Source organism: Chaetodon trifascialis, chromosome 6, assembly GCF_039877785.1.
Source record: "Chaetodon trifascialis isolate fChaTrf1 chromosome 6, fChaTrf1.hap1, whole genome shotgun sequence".
NCBI lineage: Eukaryota > Metazoa > Chordata > Actinopteri > Chaetodontiformes > Chaetodontidae > Chaetodon > Chaetodon trifascialis.
The window spans coordinates 20,300,765-20,319,886 of NC_092061.1; the positions used below are offsets into that span (position 1 = coordinate 20,300,765).

General features: G+C 40.9%; 1 protein-coding gene across 1 annotated transcript in view; it reads right to left on the reverse strand.

The window, feature by feature from the left end:
- The window catches only part of LOC139332062 (protein unc-13 homolog B-like), a 175,880-nt gene that overhangs the window by 148,608 nt on the left and 8,150 nt on the right, over positions 1-19,122 (reverse strand). The window contains exon 2 of the mRNA XM_070963760.1: positions 8,691-8,720. Within this exon, the coding sequence (XP_070819861.1) occupies positions 8,691-8,720 (30 nt within the window). The remainder of the gene's footprint in view (positions 1-8,690; positions 8,721-19,122) is intronic.

Genomic DNA, 19,122 nt, shown 5'->3' on the forward strand with positions numbered 1-19,122 from the left:
ATGAACAGAAATGAACTGCACCTTAAACAACTTTACCATAATGCTCATTTGTCATTTGCTCATTTGGAAGTGCTGAACAAGGAACATTTTGTACCAGGAAAAAGCCAGTGTCATTACGTTTTCTCATCACACTCTGATTACTGTACTGAGAACTATATGATCCTTTCCCTTCTTTTCTATGATGCTGGTTCGTTTTCACAATGATCCAGGCTCGACATATTCATTTCCAGTCATATTAAAGCTTCTTATGGTTGTTCTACAAAGATCTACAAAGGACTAGTGCAAAGATAATCACCCTCTCTTTTTCCTGGAGGTTTCTCCTTGTTCTCATTGAGGGTCTGAGGTCATTATTTCATAATGTGGGTGTTGTGAGGTACTTTGACGTTAATGGACACATCAACTTTTTGTCCACTCTTACTGAAACTACTGACCTTGCACTCATTGTTTTATTTTGTATTCACGCTTGTCTTTATTTCAGTATTTATTTTCAGTATTTAATCTTTATTATTGATGAGCAAAGATGAAACTAAAACATAACTAAACGATGTATTTTGGCATGTAATTTGGAGGACTTGTTGAAAATATAGCCATATTTGAGCCACCTTACCCAAATTAAGACACAAAGAGAGTACAGATTGTTCAAAAATCCTGCTTTATTGCTTTAGTGCATGTTTTTGATACACCTCTGTCATATCAGATGTGTAAAAGTGACTTCAGCCGGACATCATGAGGAGTCACATGCCATATGAGGACAAACAGCTGGTCGCCACAAGGGACATTTAAGTTGAAATTTTAGGTTTGAGACTTGAGGTTTTTCATTAGTAAGAGGCTAAGGGCAAGTCAGTCGTTACGCTTAAGGTTCTATAAAGTCTCCAAGGAAAAAGTCAATGCGATGCCCTCCTAAGAGGTAAAAATGTGTGTGTGTGTGTGTGTGTGTGTGTGTGCGTGTGTGTGTGTGTGTGTGTGTGTGTGTGTGTGTGTGTGTGTGTATGTGTGTGTGTCTTGCTGTCAAAGCTCACAATGATCATCAGAAACCGAGGACGTTTGAGCCACCTACCACCTAATCCCTGCTTGATTACCTGCCACAAGAAGCCCACTCTTCGATGGACACATGTACATGAGACAGGATGTAAGCAGTGCTGGTGTGTGTATTTGTGTGTCCTTCATCTCTGCATTCTCAATCTTACAAAACACTTTCTTCTGAAGAGGGCCAGCGGAGCTGAGGCCAGCGTTATTGGATTTGGGGTGAAGATGAGGTGAGGGATGTGATCACTCAGCTGCATAAATGAATACATTAGAGCCATGGTTTGGTTCCAGTACTCAGTTTCCAGTTTGGATGTGGTTCCAAGTTGGTAAGATACCTGGATTCATTAAGTTCTGAGTCTTAATGAAGTCTTAATGAATCTGATATCCTCCTCAGCAAAATACAGTCTGCAAAAACACAGGTAGTTAATAAGTTAAAGAACCAACATACTATAATGTATTTGGTCCATGCCGTTCCATCATGATTTAGCTTGACATAATTACTTCCTTTAAACAGTCAACACTGACTACTGGTTTCACAGGGGAATCATTCCAGATGCGACCTCTGTTGAGGCACCAGTTTTTTCACTTCATCCCTGCTCTGCTAAGGCACAGATCAATCTTCATGAAATGTATGTGCTACCTAATGACTCCTAAAACATCTGATGTTGATACATCAAGAATTATGTAAAATATCTAAAATGGTCAATCTTAGATATTGGTTCACTAACGAAGGGAAAAACAATTAACTACTACTGTTGCTGTGGATCCCTTAAACAATGCAGATGTCTTTTGTGAGATGTGCTGATTCAAGGCAAAGCCAGGATCAGACTAAGCAATATAAGCCTGATAATGGCCCAGTCAAACAGACATGATACCTTTAGTATATCTTGCCTGAAAGGCAGCAGTCTACCTATTCTAATACTGTGAGCACATGGATAGAGAGTGATCAGTAGCGTGCACTGACACTACAGAGTCTGTGAAAGTGTTTATGTGTGGACATGTATGAATGGGAAGCAGGGCATTGCCAGGAGAGACCTTGTGCACTCAATCACTTTCACTCCAAAAAAAAAAAAGATTAACGAGTAAAAGGGTTATTAGCGCACATCCGATCTTGTGTTTTGGCACACACATTGTTGCACAGAGATGTGTTGCTTATGAGTATCCAATTTCTGTCTCAAAATCCCCCTGGAGCTCGTTGTTGATTACCTCGTCCTGCTTTAGCAAAGACAGCAGAGCAGCGGTAAGCTAATAAAACATCACTGGGGACAAGGAACTGACAGAGCACAAGATGCCCCCCGCATTTCTTCATCCTTATTTATGCAGGGAGGGTCGACGAAGCACTTGACCTGCTTTATATTCATACACTTACACAGGCTCACGCACCTGGGGCCTAAGGGCCAGTACAGTCCTGTTGTGCAGACTCCAGCTACACCGGACAAAAGACGCAACTGAAGAACGTGTTCATTGTGATCGTGATTCAGTAAACCTTAACGTTCATTTTGACTTGACTGGTCATGTTAGACATAAACAAACATCAATCTCCCAATCTGCCCTTGCTGTGTCACTTTTATTGCCACTTCATGTGTCTCAGACACAACAGAAAATTATCAGACCATGAAAAAGACAATTGAAAAAGGCACCACAAACCATTACAGATGGATTGCCACACAATTGCTAAAAGCACACAGGGAGATAGTTAAATAATATCTAACTTCAGGAAAGGATTAAATACATTAAAGGAATAGGTCGATTTTTTGGGTAAATATGCTCATTTACTGTCTTGCAGAGAGTTAGATGAGGAGATGCAGACTGCCCTCATATCTGTACCATGAATATGAAGCTACCACCAGCAGCTGGTTAGCGTATCTTAGCACATAGACTGGAAATAAGAGTAAACTGTTATGCTGGATCTGTCCAAAGCAACATATACTATACATCTCAGTGTAAATCAAAGTTTAGAAATTGCACCTGGATTTTACCCTGAAATGAGACACATGAAATGCCAAGTGTAAATGTGGCCTATCTTTCTCTGAGACAAGGGGTGAAAGGGTTAATCCGGAATAATCCATCATTCACTTAAGGGGGTTGCCAGGTCTGTGATTAAGGGGACGAGGGGACTGGCAGGGTGCAGACAGCCCCATTTACTGCCTGAGCTAACAGCGGTGAGGAAAAAATTAGGAAAACAGAGCAACTGGACGAGTGAGGAAAGAAAGCAAAAACAACACAAAAATAAAGAAGGAGGGAAAACATATTTAAAACTGAGCCATCATCTAAATTTGGCATCTGTTTCCTTTGACACCACCAGGGTTATCATGAAAGATATCTGAGAGGTACTCAGCAGACCTCCGTAATTGCTTGGTTGCACACACATGCCTGCGCACGCACGCACGCACACACACACACACACACACACACACACACACACACACACACACACACACACACACACACACACACACACACACACACACACACACACACACACACACACACACACACACACACATTACATTACATAGACTTCCATTCATTTCCTGGAGACTTACCCGAACCATAACCACTACTTGCCTAATCATAACCCTATACCTAACCTTGGCGGCGGAGAGGAGATGGATACACCAACTAAAGACCATCCAACCTACTGGACTAAATGAAAAATTCTAACGAGGATCCATCTATACATCCCTCTCCCTTTCTTTTAATTGAATATCAACCCCCCCCCCTTCCTTTTTGTGAAAAAAAAAATGAAATTGAGATGTTTAATGACTGTCTTGTCTTAGGAATTCTCATTTTAACCCATTTATTCATGTATTTATATTTTAATTTCACGTATTTTACTGTATATTTGTATGCTGGATTGCTTGAATTTTTAGAACGCCTTATATTGTGTTTTAAGATTAAAACTAATAGCACTTATTTTAGTGCTTAACCCCCTATTTAAAGCACTTTTTATCTGTTCTATTTATTTGCTATATATATTTTACACTTCAATATTTATGTGTGTTTGCGTGATCTTTTATCACATACATATATATGTGTGTGTGTCTTATTACTGCACCTATTTCTTTAATCAATCCAGTATTTTAGGATGTTATTTATTTATCTACATTCTCCCATTAAATTATTATATTTATATCTTCCTGACAACAGTCATTTTATCATACTCTTCTGAAAATCTGGAGCTGAAACATCTTTTTAAATTTTATCCCAGAAAAGAGGAAATGGGTTTTAATTCAATCACATTATATTCTTGCTGCCCTACCTGCGCCTTGGACCACCCCTTAAATAAACATATCAGTCCTACCTTATCGGTCTATTTTACCTTATTTTTTTGTATTTTATTTTTTCTTATTTATCATATTATTTTATTGACTGTTCTTTTAACGAAAGGTCTCCATAAGGAAGGTGTGACTGACAGATTTATGTCTCTCTCTCTCTCTCTCTCACACACACACATACACACACACACACACACACACACACACACACACACATTCCTTCAGTAAACAGCAACTACAGTAGCTGTGGGGGGGGGATATCCCAGCATGCAGCAGGACCCTCGGCGTCATTTATAATTAAGTGGTGATGACTTATGAAAATAAATAAGTTATATACAGTTACACATGGACGTGCACAGCGCAGCCAGGCGAGATGACATTTACTAGGCTGTCTAACAGTAATGAATAGTCTATTATGGGAGGGGATGGAAGAGGTTGTAGAGAGAGGGAGAGGAGTGGGGAGGTGAGCGGAGGAAAGCTTTTGGTGGATGATGGCAGCTGAAGTAGATGTTAACCTGACACTAAATACTTTTTTCCTCACGTGCAAACACACGGGATGTTCTCTTTATATAACATCAACAACACTTTTCACACAAAAAGAGTTTGTTCGCCTCTTTGAGCTCATTGTTTTGGTTTTTCATCACATTACTGTGTATGGTTCAGTCTCTTATCTACCTAGCTCTGATAAACTATACACAACCTGATCAGCAGCTAACAGCAGGCAGACAAATTTAGCGGCTAGCTGTTGACAACAGAAAACCATCAGTGAGCTAAAGAGCCAGATATTTTTCTCAGGCATGGGAGACCGAAACAGATCTTAAAGGAATGAATATTTGACTTAGATTCATCTGCTGATAAAAAAATGGCTCTCCAGTAGCAAAAGCTTGATAAGCAGAGCATTAACTGTTTGGCTACCTTATACAGAAATACCTACAGTAGTACTGTATGTGTGGCTGTTGAAGTTGTTGAAAGGAAGCTTCACCACAGAAATTCCACTGACAGAAAATCTGAGGAAGTGGAAGAAAATGCGGCGCTGCCCACATTGTTTGATCGACTGGAGAATTTTCTACAGAGTGCAGCGCAGACACACCCTGCAATTAATGCTCAGTGCCACAGACAGACTGCATAAACAGAGAATAAACTATGTTAATCACTGAAAAGATGACAAAAACTAAATGCTGGTCAAAAAATAGATGGTAATTTCCTCAAATTAAAATGTACACCCACTGCTCCAAGACATAATTTATTGTGGGCCACTTCGAAATGTTCATACAGTTTATCGAATCAGTATGTTGCCCCACAACACTGCTGTATCTCACCTCATAAATTACTCTACAATTTTCTTCTGATTTCAAGCGGCTGAGCATAAAGAAAATGTTCTCATTTTCAAACAATACCTCACAGGCAAAAAATACCGCAATCTTTTATGTAGAATGCAGTAGACATGTCTACTACAATGGCTACTTATGAATAAACTTAGGTGACTCAGGAGGAATTGTTGCAGTTTGTAATAAACAAGTCAGACAGCACAGCAGGTGTGACCGTCTGATTAAAACCTCACTCCTCAAACCTCTAATCTAGAGATTTGTGAGTACAGTAAGTGGCGTCATGACCCAACAGCTCAAAAGCAGGGTTTCATTTCAACCAAATACCAAAAGAGCTGATATCACTGCTTTGCATCCCTTAAACCAGAGAATGATCACCTTCCACATGAACATCTATCTTACTGGTAGGTGCCTATCCCAGCTGTCAACGGGCGAGAGGTGGGGTACACCCTGGACCGGTCGCCAGTCGATTGCAGGCAACCATTCACGCTCACACTCACACCTAACAATTTGGAGTCACCAATTAACCTAATGAGCATGTTTTTGGTTTGTGGGAGAAAGCCGGAGTGCCCAGAGAGAACCCACGCAAGCACGGGAAGAACATGCACTTCACACAGAACATTTCACACAGAAAGGCCCCCGACCCAGGGATTGAACCAGTGATATTCTTGTTGTGAGGCACCCACACTACCTGCTGCACCACCATGCCTATGTCGTGCTATACTATATATATATATATATATATATACACGTTGACTCACGTCCCAAATCACGCTGATTTTACTCAACGGAATTTGCCACTCGTCAAACACTTCCTTCAGGGTAGCTGTGATCGCGTCGCTGCTGTGTGACCCACGGAAGTTTGTAGCATTGAGCATTGCACTGTGTGGCGTATAACTCTCATCCAGCCAGCGTGCAGTTAAACCTAAAAGTGACACGGGACATCCTCTCTTTGATTTTTGTTGTCTGCACACTATTAGGTGTAAATTTTTCACCTCTTTCCTTCATCTCCTGCAAAGTTAGCTGCATCATACCGCCTCCTTTTTGTTTATTCAGCTCAATGAACTCAGCGTGCTCCCTGGTGTGAAATCTCTGCAGGTGAATGATTAAGTTGGTTGTGTTATAACTTGACGTTTTACCACTGCCCCTCAGAACATTTACTGCGCAGGTATTGCAAGTAACTGTCGAGCTTGTAGGCTGAGGTAGTGTGAAAAAGTTCCTAATAGCCGATCCTTTCGCTTGCTCTATTTTCAAAAAACAATGTGGTCCACATCATGTGCACTTCAGCACTGCGTGTTGCTTGCACATGATGCCGTTCACAGCACCTATAGCATAGTGTTAGACTGAATAGATCGGCCCCTATGTATCGGGCCCCTTGTCACCGATACCCGATCTAGAATTTTCTTCAATATTGGGACCAATACCGGTACCAATATCGGATCAGTGCATCCCTAATTAATATATGGTCATTTTGGGATCTTACTTGATGACTTCTGTACATTCTCTGGGAACAACAAATGTACAACAAATGACTGTACTAAATATCACTGCAATCCATCCATCAATTGTAGAATTCTTCACAACTTTGGGCCGACAAACCATTAGACTATCTGACGTCTCTAAAGCCACAGTAATAGCATGGCTAAAAACAGGATAATGTGCCTTAAATCTTCTAAACTAATAAAGTGACACATATACCAGCCGCCATCTCTCAGGGGTTGTCAAGCAGTGGGGTTTCAGGAGGGCCTTGGGACAGCAGCCAGCTCCCTGAGGCAAAGAATCTATTGCTTCTTACTATTAAGACAAATCAGATCATGTTTCCCAAACTGGGGCATCAGAGTGGGACAAACTCTATCAGTTGTGTCTGACCTTAGACTAATAATCACGTCACATGACAGAACTGCATTCTGGGTCTACTCGCTGTACTTGACTTTGTATGCTGTTTTTAGTTGTTAGTTTAACTTTATAAAAATTCAAAGGGAAAAGGGCATCCCTACAGTAGCAACACCATCACTCACGTCCTGCTTTATGAACCCTTGAGAGGCCAATCAAATCTCCTCCTTCCGCTCTGAAAATCTGCCCTGCGATGGGAGGCCAGAGGCAGCCAATGACAAATGAGCCTCTGTATCTGGAGTCTGTCTGTCTCCTAAAGACACTGCAGGATTTGTCTCCATCTTCTCCTTTATGCTGGGGTGACAAGTTGTCATTTCAAGCTAGCAGGTGGCCCTTTGTCTGTGATGATCTATTGATTTTCTTCTCTCCTCCTCTGGCTTGACTTCTCATTCTCCCACTGGTTGCTGTTGTTCTGTCCTCATCATCGCCTGGAGAGAAGGCGGGACAAACAGCTGCAACCAGCAAAGAGGTAGAAAAAATTGACACAAAAAGACATACAGAGAAAAGGTGGACAGGAAGACAGAGTTCCACTTTTGAGTGGCTGCTGAACAGCTGATGCTTCATCCTGAGAGGAACTAGCTGAGTTTTTCTCCAGGTCCGGCTGGCGTTCTCACCTGTGACAAATCGACTGATGAGATCCAAGCACATGATCATCAACGTCACGAGGAACCATGCAAAGGGACAAGTGCAGGACTTGCATACAAACACTAACCAACAGAAAGCTCAACCGAACTATTATGGGATATCAACATCTTCTTCAAAGGAAGTTCAGCAACATTTTATGAAGTCCCAACTCCCAACACAACTCCTTCCTATGAGCTTTGGTAGCACTCTGACAACTAAACACAACTTCTACCTTTGCTTCTTAGCCACAACATTCTTTATTTGCACATCAAGTTTACCTGTTGAATCTGACACTGCCTAATTGAAACCCGCCAGCTCTCTTGTTTAAGTATTGTTCAGTTATTGGAACTGAACCTCCAGCTTTGAGGGGGGAGTCCCGGCTTTTTAAAAAATGACGTAGTCCTCTCACTTTTTGGCAAAACTGAGAGAAACCTGTTCTATGAGCATGTTGTGCTGCAACTTGGCTGTCCCCTATCATCTCTTACTGTCATGTCCACACCTCTCAAACAGCAGCAGACATTCAGTATGATGGAGTCACTCTTACCTGGAGGCCCGTGTAGTTTGGCTTTTTTCACTGGAAGAGAAAATGGAAAAAAAAAAAAACACAGATTAGTCACACAGCAAGTATTTGTTTTATTTCTCTTGAATCTATTTTGTCATCATTTGTCAGCAGTCTTCTCCTCACTTAAATATTGATGTAATTTGAGTTGTTTCTTCTGTTTGGATAGAATGATTTATGAAGCCGCTAGGATTGTTTTTTCCCCCTCTAACTTGCACTTGTGCTGCTTCTTTCCTTTTGTCTTGCAGCAATGACTATCTACTTCGCTGCTAAACTGAACTGAGGTTAGGTACGTAGAGAATATTTAAAATGCTTTACGAGAAATGGATGAGACCACATTTTAACTGACCTCTGTCTTAATGTGTTTATGATCAGACAACAAAAACAAAACAAATAGCAATATGTACAAATAGATCATTAGTTTATTTAATATATGTCAATACTGGACACTGTCTACTATCTGATGTACTCAAACCCTTCTCAAAGAGCTAAGGAAACATTTGAGACATTAGTGTGAAGTGTTATAACAGTGTATGAATTCTTGAGTTTTGGCCTTTGACCATGACAATCTGTGTGCCAAATCTAAAGAAACTGTTTCCAGGTGTTCCTGAGATATCGTGTTCACAAGAAAAGCACAGATGGACAGACAACCCAACACTGGCACAGAGGCACAGAAGCCTAGAAGGCTGTGATTATACTAAACAGACCTGTAAACATTTGCCCTTCATGAAGAAAACTAAATGTGGAATTGTTGTTGACAGTCACAGCACTTAGTCTGGCAACCTTGATTAGAAAGGATTTTAACTGCAACATTGAGCCGTTTGTATTCAATATGCATCATTATTTCAGGGTCGTTTGTGTTTCTTGGTATGCTCATTATTAAAATACAAAACCATGTGTCTATGTTGGCACTGGGTAGTGTAGGTATGGATGTAGTCAAAATGTATTCTGTGTGAATCAAGAAGCAACAAGGAAATGAGCTGTGAAAACACAATGGACACAGTTTATGTGCTAAACATAAACATTAACACTGGAATCATTCATGGTAAGACACAGGTGGGAAATGGTTAATATCTTATTGTGTAGGTGGACAGATGTTTATGACACAAATTTATCATCACAGACCGAAATTATTAAATTAACAGGTGTAGGATTCTACCCACAAGGCCATTTTATCACAGTGTTTGTGTTTCTTTCACTTCAACTCTTGCAACAAATATTAAGGGACTGCAAATACCTGACAGGTTAATAATCCATTTAAGCCCAGAGAGTGTTACTTTTTATATTGACATTGAATCAAATGTCTTTGTGTAATGTGAAGCGTCACACACTGCTGAAGCCACAGAGAATTAAGCAAACACTAACTCAGCAGCTCTAATGCTACATGGTTTTAGCAGATTTTGGCCACTCACTTTGGTTCGCTAATGCCTTTTTCACACTGGACCAAAAACCCACTAACACCCACTAACATCTGTCTTTTGTCTTCAGCGGAAAAGGTGCAATCAGCATTCATTCCTCGATCAAATGACCCGACAGCTGCATATTTTTCGGGTCAAGCTAAAACAAGATTCATTCATTACGCTCCAAAGAATGATAATGTTGTTCTGTGTCTGCTTAATGCTTAAAGACTTACTTCTTCGCTAACAAGCAATTTAAGATGATAGTATTTTGGAACCACGTTTGCTTCTTTCTGCCCCCAAGCAGTCAAAAATCCCTTCAAAATCACAGCAGACATTGTCAATGACAGGGGTCTATGAGCATTGTTTGTTGATGTATTGCACTGCAATACTTTCTGTAACAGAGCCTTCATGAATGCTAATAATTCCACCTGTGCTTTCCTCCCTCTGCTGTGTGAATGGTCTGTGAATCTGATTCACCTGGAGGAGATGAATATACACACAAACAAGACTACACAAGTCTAGCCTGATTTTGAGACGATTTTGATTGGAGTGGAGCATTTGATTTTGATTCCGGAGTACAGTCAGCTAACCATGGTGAAGAGGAGGACGAGGGATGCTGAAGCTGCTGCTGTCAGGTGGGACAACAAAAGAGAGGAAAAGTTCATTGAGCTGTGGCAACAGTAGTAGCGAGTAGCTGCTGTGTTGTCATAACATTATCTGCGGTCCTAATTGCAGGAATATGCTCATCATTACTAATTCCAAATCAAACATTAAAGTAGTCTGTTTGATGCAGCCAACACAGCCAAACCTGCTCCTTGTAGAATGAATAACTGTCGCACACTGAGTGTCCTACCTGCTGTCGTTTTCCTTCACCTGTTCACATGCTCAGTCAGTGCTTTTCTACTCTCACTCCCCTACCAGCCATGCTCACCTGCCCACTCCCCTGATCACACACCTGAGACTCATTCCCAATCAGTCTAGTATTTAAGCTGCTCTCCCACACACACTCAGTGCCAGGTTGTTTATTTGTTTCCATGCAAGATGCTCCAGCATTTACATTTGGACTGATCTCTTGTTGCCAAACCTGCCTGCCATGTTTCTTCTCCTGTTATCCGGTAAATATCTCAGCCTTTTGTCTCCAACCACGAGTCTTTCCCTGCACTTCCTGGATCTTTGTTCACCTGTGACTATTGGGGTGCTTTTCATTCGGTAAATTGGTCTCCTCGTCTCCTCCACTCGCTTCCTCTCCTCGCGTCTTAGCTCCGCCCAGCGAAGACATGAAAGAGGGATGCGAGGAGGAGACGTGAGGACGGAGGAGACGAAACTCTGGGTGCTTTTCATTACGTTGAATTGTGCCTCCTCGTCTCCTCTCTCCTTCATCGACCCGGAAGTCGTTTCCCCTCCGCCATGATGAAGGATCTTCCAATTGCTTAAATGCACCTGAAGGAGACGAGGAGCGAGGAGAGAGGAGGCTTCTGAAGGAGATCAGAGTGAGGATACACCGGTGTAGCCTACGTGGAAGTCTTTTATTATTTAAGGGGCGTGTTGTATGTGGCGCACGTTTGAATCATGGCGGGAGCAGGTCTTCACAAATGTAATCCTGATTCTTGTTTCAACTGTGTCCTTTTAACAATTGTATCTGTCACCAAGAAATTAATGAAAATTCTTGGTATATTACGGTTTTTTAAAGCAAGGCTACAAGGCTGTTGGTTTAATCTACCACACACCCGTCCTCTGTTATGCCTCTAACGGCATATAATTGAAACCTCATCAATAGCAATCAGGAGTAGAACAGTCTGACTGCAGATCTGACCATAATATCACGTTTTACAGCTTTTACAGCTGTGCAAACGTCATCAGTAATTGACGTCGCTTCGGACTGACGCTGTGGAGCGAGGATTTTTCATTTCGGAGTTTCGTTTCCCCGTCCTCACGTCCCTTCCTCGAATCCCTCTTTCATGTCCTCGCTGGGTGGAGCTAAGACGCGAGGAGAGGAAGCGAGTGGAGGAGACGAGGAGACCAATTTATGGAATGAAAAGCACCCCCAGAAATGAAAAATCCTTGCTCCACAGCGTCAGTCCGAAGCGACGTCAATTACTGATGACATTTACCTGCTCCCGCCATGATTCAAACGTGTGCCACATACGACGCTCCCCTTAAATAATAAAAGACTTCCGCGTAGGCTACACTGGTGTATCCTCACTCTGATCTCCTTCAGAAGATTCCTCTCTCCTCACTCCTCATCTCCCTCAAGTGCATTCAAGCAACTGGAAGATCCTTCATCATGGTGGAGGGGAAACAACTTCCGGGTCGACGAAGAAGAGAGGAGACGAGGAGGCACAATTCAACGAAATGAAAAGCACCCTTGGTGTGTGCTGCACTAAACACTTACACAAGAGACTCTGAAATTTGATATGCACTTCCTGGATCTTTGCCTGCCTGTGACTATTTGAGGTTTGGTTCACCAAACATTTCAAGAGAATCTATATTCCATTGAGAGACTAGTTCTGAACTGATCACTGAACTACACTGTTACTTATCTGTCTCTGCCAAGCCTCAAATGAAAGTTGCTGCAAGCTGTTCTGGTGGTACTAAATATACCCGTTACAATAACTATGGAAATAAAATAACTATATGTGAAACTCCCAGTAGATGTATAAATAGTGACCAAATGGGCCCAAGTATACTCTACGCCTCTTGCATTTGCTTTTAATGTTATAGCGCATCCATTTTTTTTTTGTTTTTGGTACACAAGACTGCCAGCATCACACACAAGCCTTCTGTCCATTTCATTGGCAGTTGCTTCACCCACCTCCCAAATGACATTCAAACTCATGCATGATCGTGACATAAGACATGCTATGATTAGTTGGGGACATATGTGTAGTTTTACCAGTCACCCAACCAGCAAGAGTTTATGGCACTGTGACCATCAAAAAACAAAAACACGTATTCTGATCCCGACATTAACAACACGTACAGTACAAGATGATCAGATTTTTAACGAGAAAGAAGAAGGCTGAAATAAAGAAAAAAAAAAAAAAATCAAGGAATCTTTTGAGAAATTCTTAAAATGACAGCATCAATGAGATCTCACACACAATGCAGCACAGAACATCTTGAAATACCAATGTCTGCTGGGTTTTAGGTTAAAAAGTCACTCACACTGATATTGATTAAAAATGCAATTAAGCCCCCGGGAGATGTGTTATGGTCCTTTTACTCTGCAGCAGTACAAAAGTTTATTGCCTTTCTAAGGTAATTTAGTTATTTAAATTAGGTTTAAATGCATATTCTCACTGAGGGGGATCAATACGTTTATTCAATCACAGCCCAAAAGTGTGAGACTTGATAAGAGAGACAGACACAGAGAAGAATTCGCAGACAGAGAGCGAGATCGTTAACAGGTCATTTGTCTTAGCCTGTCAGCACAGTTTGCCTTGTGTGTCACTCGTGCCAGCTTGGCAGAGGCTCACAGGAAGCCCGGTGGCCTCGTTGGTCGAGTGCCAACCGGTCTGACAATACCTGTCTGAATGGCCTGACACTGTGAGAGAGATTCACAATGATACTAGAGTCACAGAGAGAAGAGTCTAAGAGCAAAGCAGATTTAAAATGTGTGAGAATACACATAAACACTGAAGCAATACTGTAAGTACTGTCTGCCATCTGTAGAGAGCTGTACTTCTGACAACACTGCAAGCTCGACTCTGTTCCACTATCTTCTGCAACTCAATGCAATCTCATAGTGAGAATATATTTCATCAGTCTCTTTGAAAAAAATAAATGTGTTTCTGTGGTTTACTTGTCATACTCATACTCAAAAGATGCATACTCATAAATCTGCATCTGTTAACACCCTTGTTGTCAGACATTAGAACCTTTGGGGTGCCCTGATAGCTAAGGGGTCCCACCAGGGATAGTTGCATGTCACTCCCCATCTATCTTTCCCAACATTTCCTGTCATCCCTCTACTATCAGCTGTGAAATAATGGCATAAAATCCCCATAAAAATATAACTGAAAGTTGAAAACTTTTATATCACAGATAAGACGAGTATACCTACACCACCACAAGTATACCACTATCCATCCATCCATTATCTATACCGCCTATCCCTTTCGGGGTTGCGGGGGGCTGGAGCCTATCCCAGCTACAATGGGCGAGAGGCGGGGTACACCCTGAACCGGTCGCCAGCCGATTGCAGGGCCACATGAAAGGACAAACAAACATTCACACTCACACTCACACCTATGGACAATTTAGAGTCATCAATTAACCTAATGAGCATGTTTTTGGTCTGTGGGAGGAAGCCGGAGTACCCGGAGAGAACCCACGCATGCACGGGAAGAACATGCAAACTTCACACAGAAAGGCCCCGCCTGACCTGGGGATCGAACCGGCAACCTTCTTGCTGTGAGGCACGCGCACTACCTGCTGCGCCACCGTGCAGCCCGTATACCACTATATATTGTTTAATTTGAAGGGAGCATATCTCCTCTAATGTTGATTTTCCAACTTTTTGGCTGCAATCTCATCATCAAACATCTACACAGCTTACCACTGAGGGTGATAAACATTTGAAAAACAATACGATAAAGCATTAAAAACAATAGTAACAATAACAACAGGAAAATTTTATAGAAGTACAAAATATGAAAATGTAAGATCTGGTCAGATTATCCCAATTCAAGATGTTAAAAAGATCTTCAGGTCTTTAGTTTCTATATAAAAAATACCAGGAGAGTCTGCTGCTCTAAGACCAGGGGGGAGGATACAGACTTTAAAGGTGGCCTGAGTAGCAATATTCTGAGTGACTTGTAATAAAAGCATGTATCATTTCAGCATGGTTTTCATTCAGAGTCGTCTAATTTTGGCAACGTTCCTAACATGAACTATTGTGTTTTGGTGACCTTATTAAATGGCAAATAGTTTCCCTGATCTGTCACTTGTGTCTTAATCTGTTTGGACAGACAATCAGACACTGACTGCAGTCTCTATCATTCTATTTTGGATCCAAAAAGTAAAATATAAAAAAAAAACAACCATATTCATCCAAATATTGATATCAGTGAAACAGGTAATAAAAGCATTGAAAGAATTGGGGTTGGGGGGACAAAAAAGAGATATACAATTGTGTATCATGTGCATAACAGAGATATTATGTCATGTGGACTAATAATGTGTGGGAACATCCACAAAGAAAAAAGAACAGGGCCCAGGATGGTTCCTGGAGGAACACCATAGTTAATATCAAATGCATATGCACAAAACCTCCTCAACTAACAAAAAGCTTTCTTCCTGACAAGTACAGAATATCAGTCAAGGACTCCACCAGTGGGACCCATCTGTTTCCCCAAGTTCACTGATTGAAACGCCATGATCAATCATTTCAGATACAGTGGTAAATGTTACTGATCTGGGCTGACAAACATGGATTAGTGGGGGAGAAAGATACTACATATTGCTGCACATTCATTTTCATTTACCAATAAAAGATTTCAGATTTTGTTCAGAGTATAGCCATCTTTCCAAGCTGTCCATTGGGCAAAAAGTGTAAAAATGTGTGAGAGAAATGTCAAAGCTTGTTTAAAATCCAATCCCCTCACACTAAAGACTGTACAGCACAAAGACAAACTAAGTGGATACACATGCTTAATACCTGAAGGTTCTCCAGAGAGGAGCAGTGTAAGGACACTGATCGTTCTGAGGTTACTTGCTGCTTGTTAGGAGTTACATTTCCAAGCAAATGGACAGTTTAGTTTACATTTGCTGTGTGATTTTATTTATCCCAAGGTGGCAATTAATTGTTTTTTGTGGAGAGTAAGGTCAGACTTTGAGCAGCATCACTGAAACTGGCGGGGATGTGCTGTCTAGCTTTTACTTGTGTTTACAAGCCCCATGAGAGGGTTTGTTTTTATCTTAGTGGCACAAACTTCTGATTGTATGACATCCTTTATGTTTTATCACTCAGAAAATAAAAGGATCACTCATGCCCCTGTCAAGGAAGAATCTAAACCTTTCAGTCAATGGACATCTAAAACCACAGTTTATGCAGTTTATTTGTTGACCTCACTGCAATAGAACTGTTTTCTCTACAAATAAAAGCCTGGGTCTGACAATCAATAGTGTTAAGTCACATTTATCATACCTTCTAAGCACAGCAGAAGCAAAGTGGTGCTCTCAGTTCAGCCATATATCTCCAAACCACAGCAGACAATGGAAATTGCTTGGCTGATGCTTCCTCTGTTTGTCAGAGTGATCTTCACCTTTCAAAATCACAGCATTTCATCACTGAACAGGCACTAAAACACAGACCTTCTATATTTTCTATTACTGTGACTGTCTGTGTGGTTGATATTTCATAGCCCAGAGAGGCTACACGTCAAGTCTCACAACCCACTCTGATATGATGCACCACACAACAACACTGGTCACACATCATATCAAGCAGCACATCAAAACCAAATAATCAAACTGTACCAAAGTTTTCTGATCCATAAAATGAATTAAATTTTGGTAGCCCACTGAAACATATCTGCATCCACTCAAAAATTCTTTTTGCATGTGTCATTTTTTCCTTTCCGAGTTGCATAGGCATGTCTTTTTAAATGAGGATAAGCCGAAAAGTCTGTCGGAATGGTGCATTCATGTGCATTGTTTAGCCTCGAGAAATGACTTCCTTAACATATAAATGTAATTATGTTTTGAGACTGATTCTCAGGTTGGACCATGGATACATTTCTATTTACATATGGGCGACTATAAATCAAGTCTAAACTCATGAGAAACACAGCTATACACATGAATATTCATACATTTTTTGGATTTTACCAACTAATAAATATTTTTGCTCTTTTGTTACTGTTGTGTTTTATATATTGTGGTATTCTGTACATGATACATGTGAGTTCAGTTGTAGAAAACTGCCATGCCTTGCCTAATGTGTCTGGTCACTTGCCATAATTGTTGACAAAACAACAAAATGAAGACCATTTAATTTTTATTCATTGTTTTTAGGAAGAAACCCATGTTATCCGTTATGCCTGGTCAGATGTCAAAAGACGTCCTAAAACAATCAAATATCATATCAAATGGCAGTGGATTTCTGCAAATGGAGCATGGAAGCTAGTTGCAGTCATTCTGTCACAGAGAATAATACAAAGGTCAGTGTCAAATCTCAGCGCTCGCATCCCTCTGGGCTAGAGGGATGCGAGCTTGATTGGCGGTAGTCAAGCAGACCAGATACCGAACACGTGTCCACCGGAGTGATTGTATGAGAGGATGCGTGCTGCTGCTGACTGAACGTTTGGCTGGTGGGATAATCCCTTGGAGCTAATGCCTTAAGCAGGGCTGAAATCTACCAGACCCTGCTTTATTGTACTGTGGATGAATAACAAAGAGAACATGTAGAATATGAAGGAAAGCAGAAATACTTTTCAACTTGCAAGAATTAAAAGCAGCTGACTTTTGACCTTATGGAGCATCCAAAGCTTTGAGTGCTTTGACAGTATGAAGCCATGATGAGTCATGCATCAGATTAAACCTGCTGCTGAAGAGCTGTAATATATGAAAATCATGTCATAAACACATTTGTGATGTCTGTGCATGTTACAGATTGCCAAAAATGAATATATTTTACAAAGAAAGTATTAGTGTGCTGTGTCATCGCATAATGTGACTTTTTCACCTTATTTCAACATTTCGACAAGATTTCAATTTTAGACATTTTAGGAGGCTCTGTGAGCAACACAGCTCAGCACTCCTGCACAGACAAAGCTTTAACACAAACAAACAATACCACTCACTCTCATCACTTACAATTGTTTTAAAAGATAATTCTGTTTTATAACATTTTGGTCACAACGGATGAATTGGGTCATGATTTTACAGCTTGCCCTCTTCCCTCTTCCGAACAAGTTTGGCTAACCAGTGGGGTTGTTTACAACCAGTCCGATGCCCTGTCGGACTTCTTTTTAGTGATGCTGCAACGTTCCCCCATACCAATTAAGTTGGTGAGTATAATAAAATAATTCAATTTCACTGATAGGTATAATGGCCAAAACTGCCAAAAATTAACTCAAGTGGAAATAAACTGGTACAGTACAGTATTATCTTCCAAGTTAGGAAAAAACGGGAATATTATCAAACTTCAGAATTTCTGTGCATTTTCTGCCACTAGAATATCATGAGCATATTATGACATCACTTTTTCCCTTCTGCATTGAGGTTGTTGGAGCCCCAAGAGTACAAAACCACATGCAACCCATGTCCATCAGTGTAAACTATAATTTTAGCCTGACTTTGAAGAAATAATCACAGTTGACAATATTACAAAGCCAAAATGATTATATGTCATTTCCACTGTACTTTGATGACATTCTTCTTTTCATTAGATTGAAGCTCCGACTGCGACTACTTAATGACTGTTCTGGTGGCTCTGGTTTGATCTCTCTGGAGTGACGTGAAAGTGTGGCTTTGAAGCTCAGAGGTGGAAATCTGAAGCCTTACATCAACGAGGGGGATGACTCTCCAGCTTGTTCAGGAGGAGTCTGCCAGGCCACTGTCTGAACATTTTACTGATTTAACCACCTGTCTTCTCTAAATGATTAACATAAATGATCAAATATTTGTTTAATGCCTATTGAACAAGGGAAACGCAAAGGCAAACACATTTGTCTTCATTCTATTTTAATGTTAGCATGCTATCATAATCAGTACACAACACACTAACACACTGACAAAGTACAGCTGAGGCTGATGGGAATGTGATTAGTTTTGCAGGTATCTGGTTTAAGCAACAATATTGCAGATGAATAGAAAAGAAATTTTGACCCGATGATGGAGTCAGACGAAAAGGGGTCACCAAAGTTATTACAGTTCATGCTGTGGGGAACATGAATGAACAAATGTCAACCTCATGGTGACGCGAGACGAACTGTCAGGGGATCACTTGAGCAAGTTGAATTCGTCACCTGGGGATTATGAATGCCTGTACCAAATGTTGTTGGTAAGTTGAC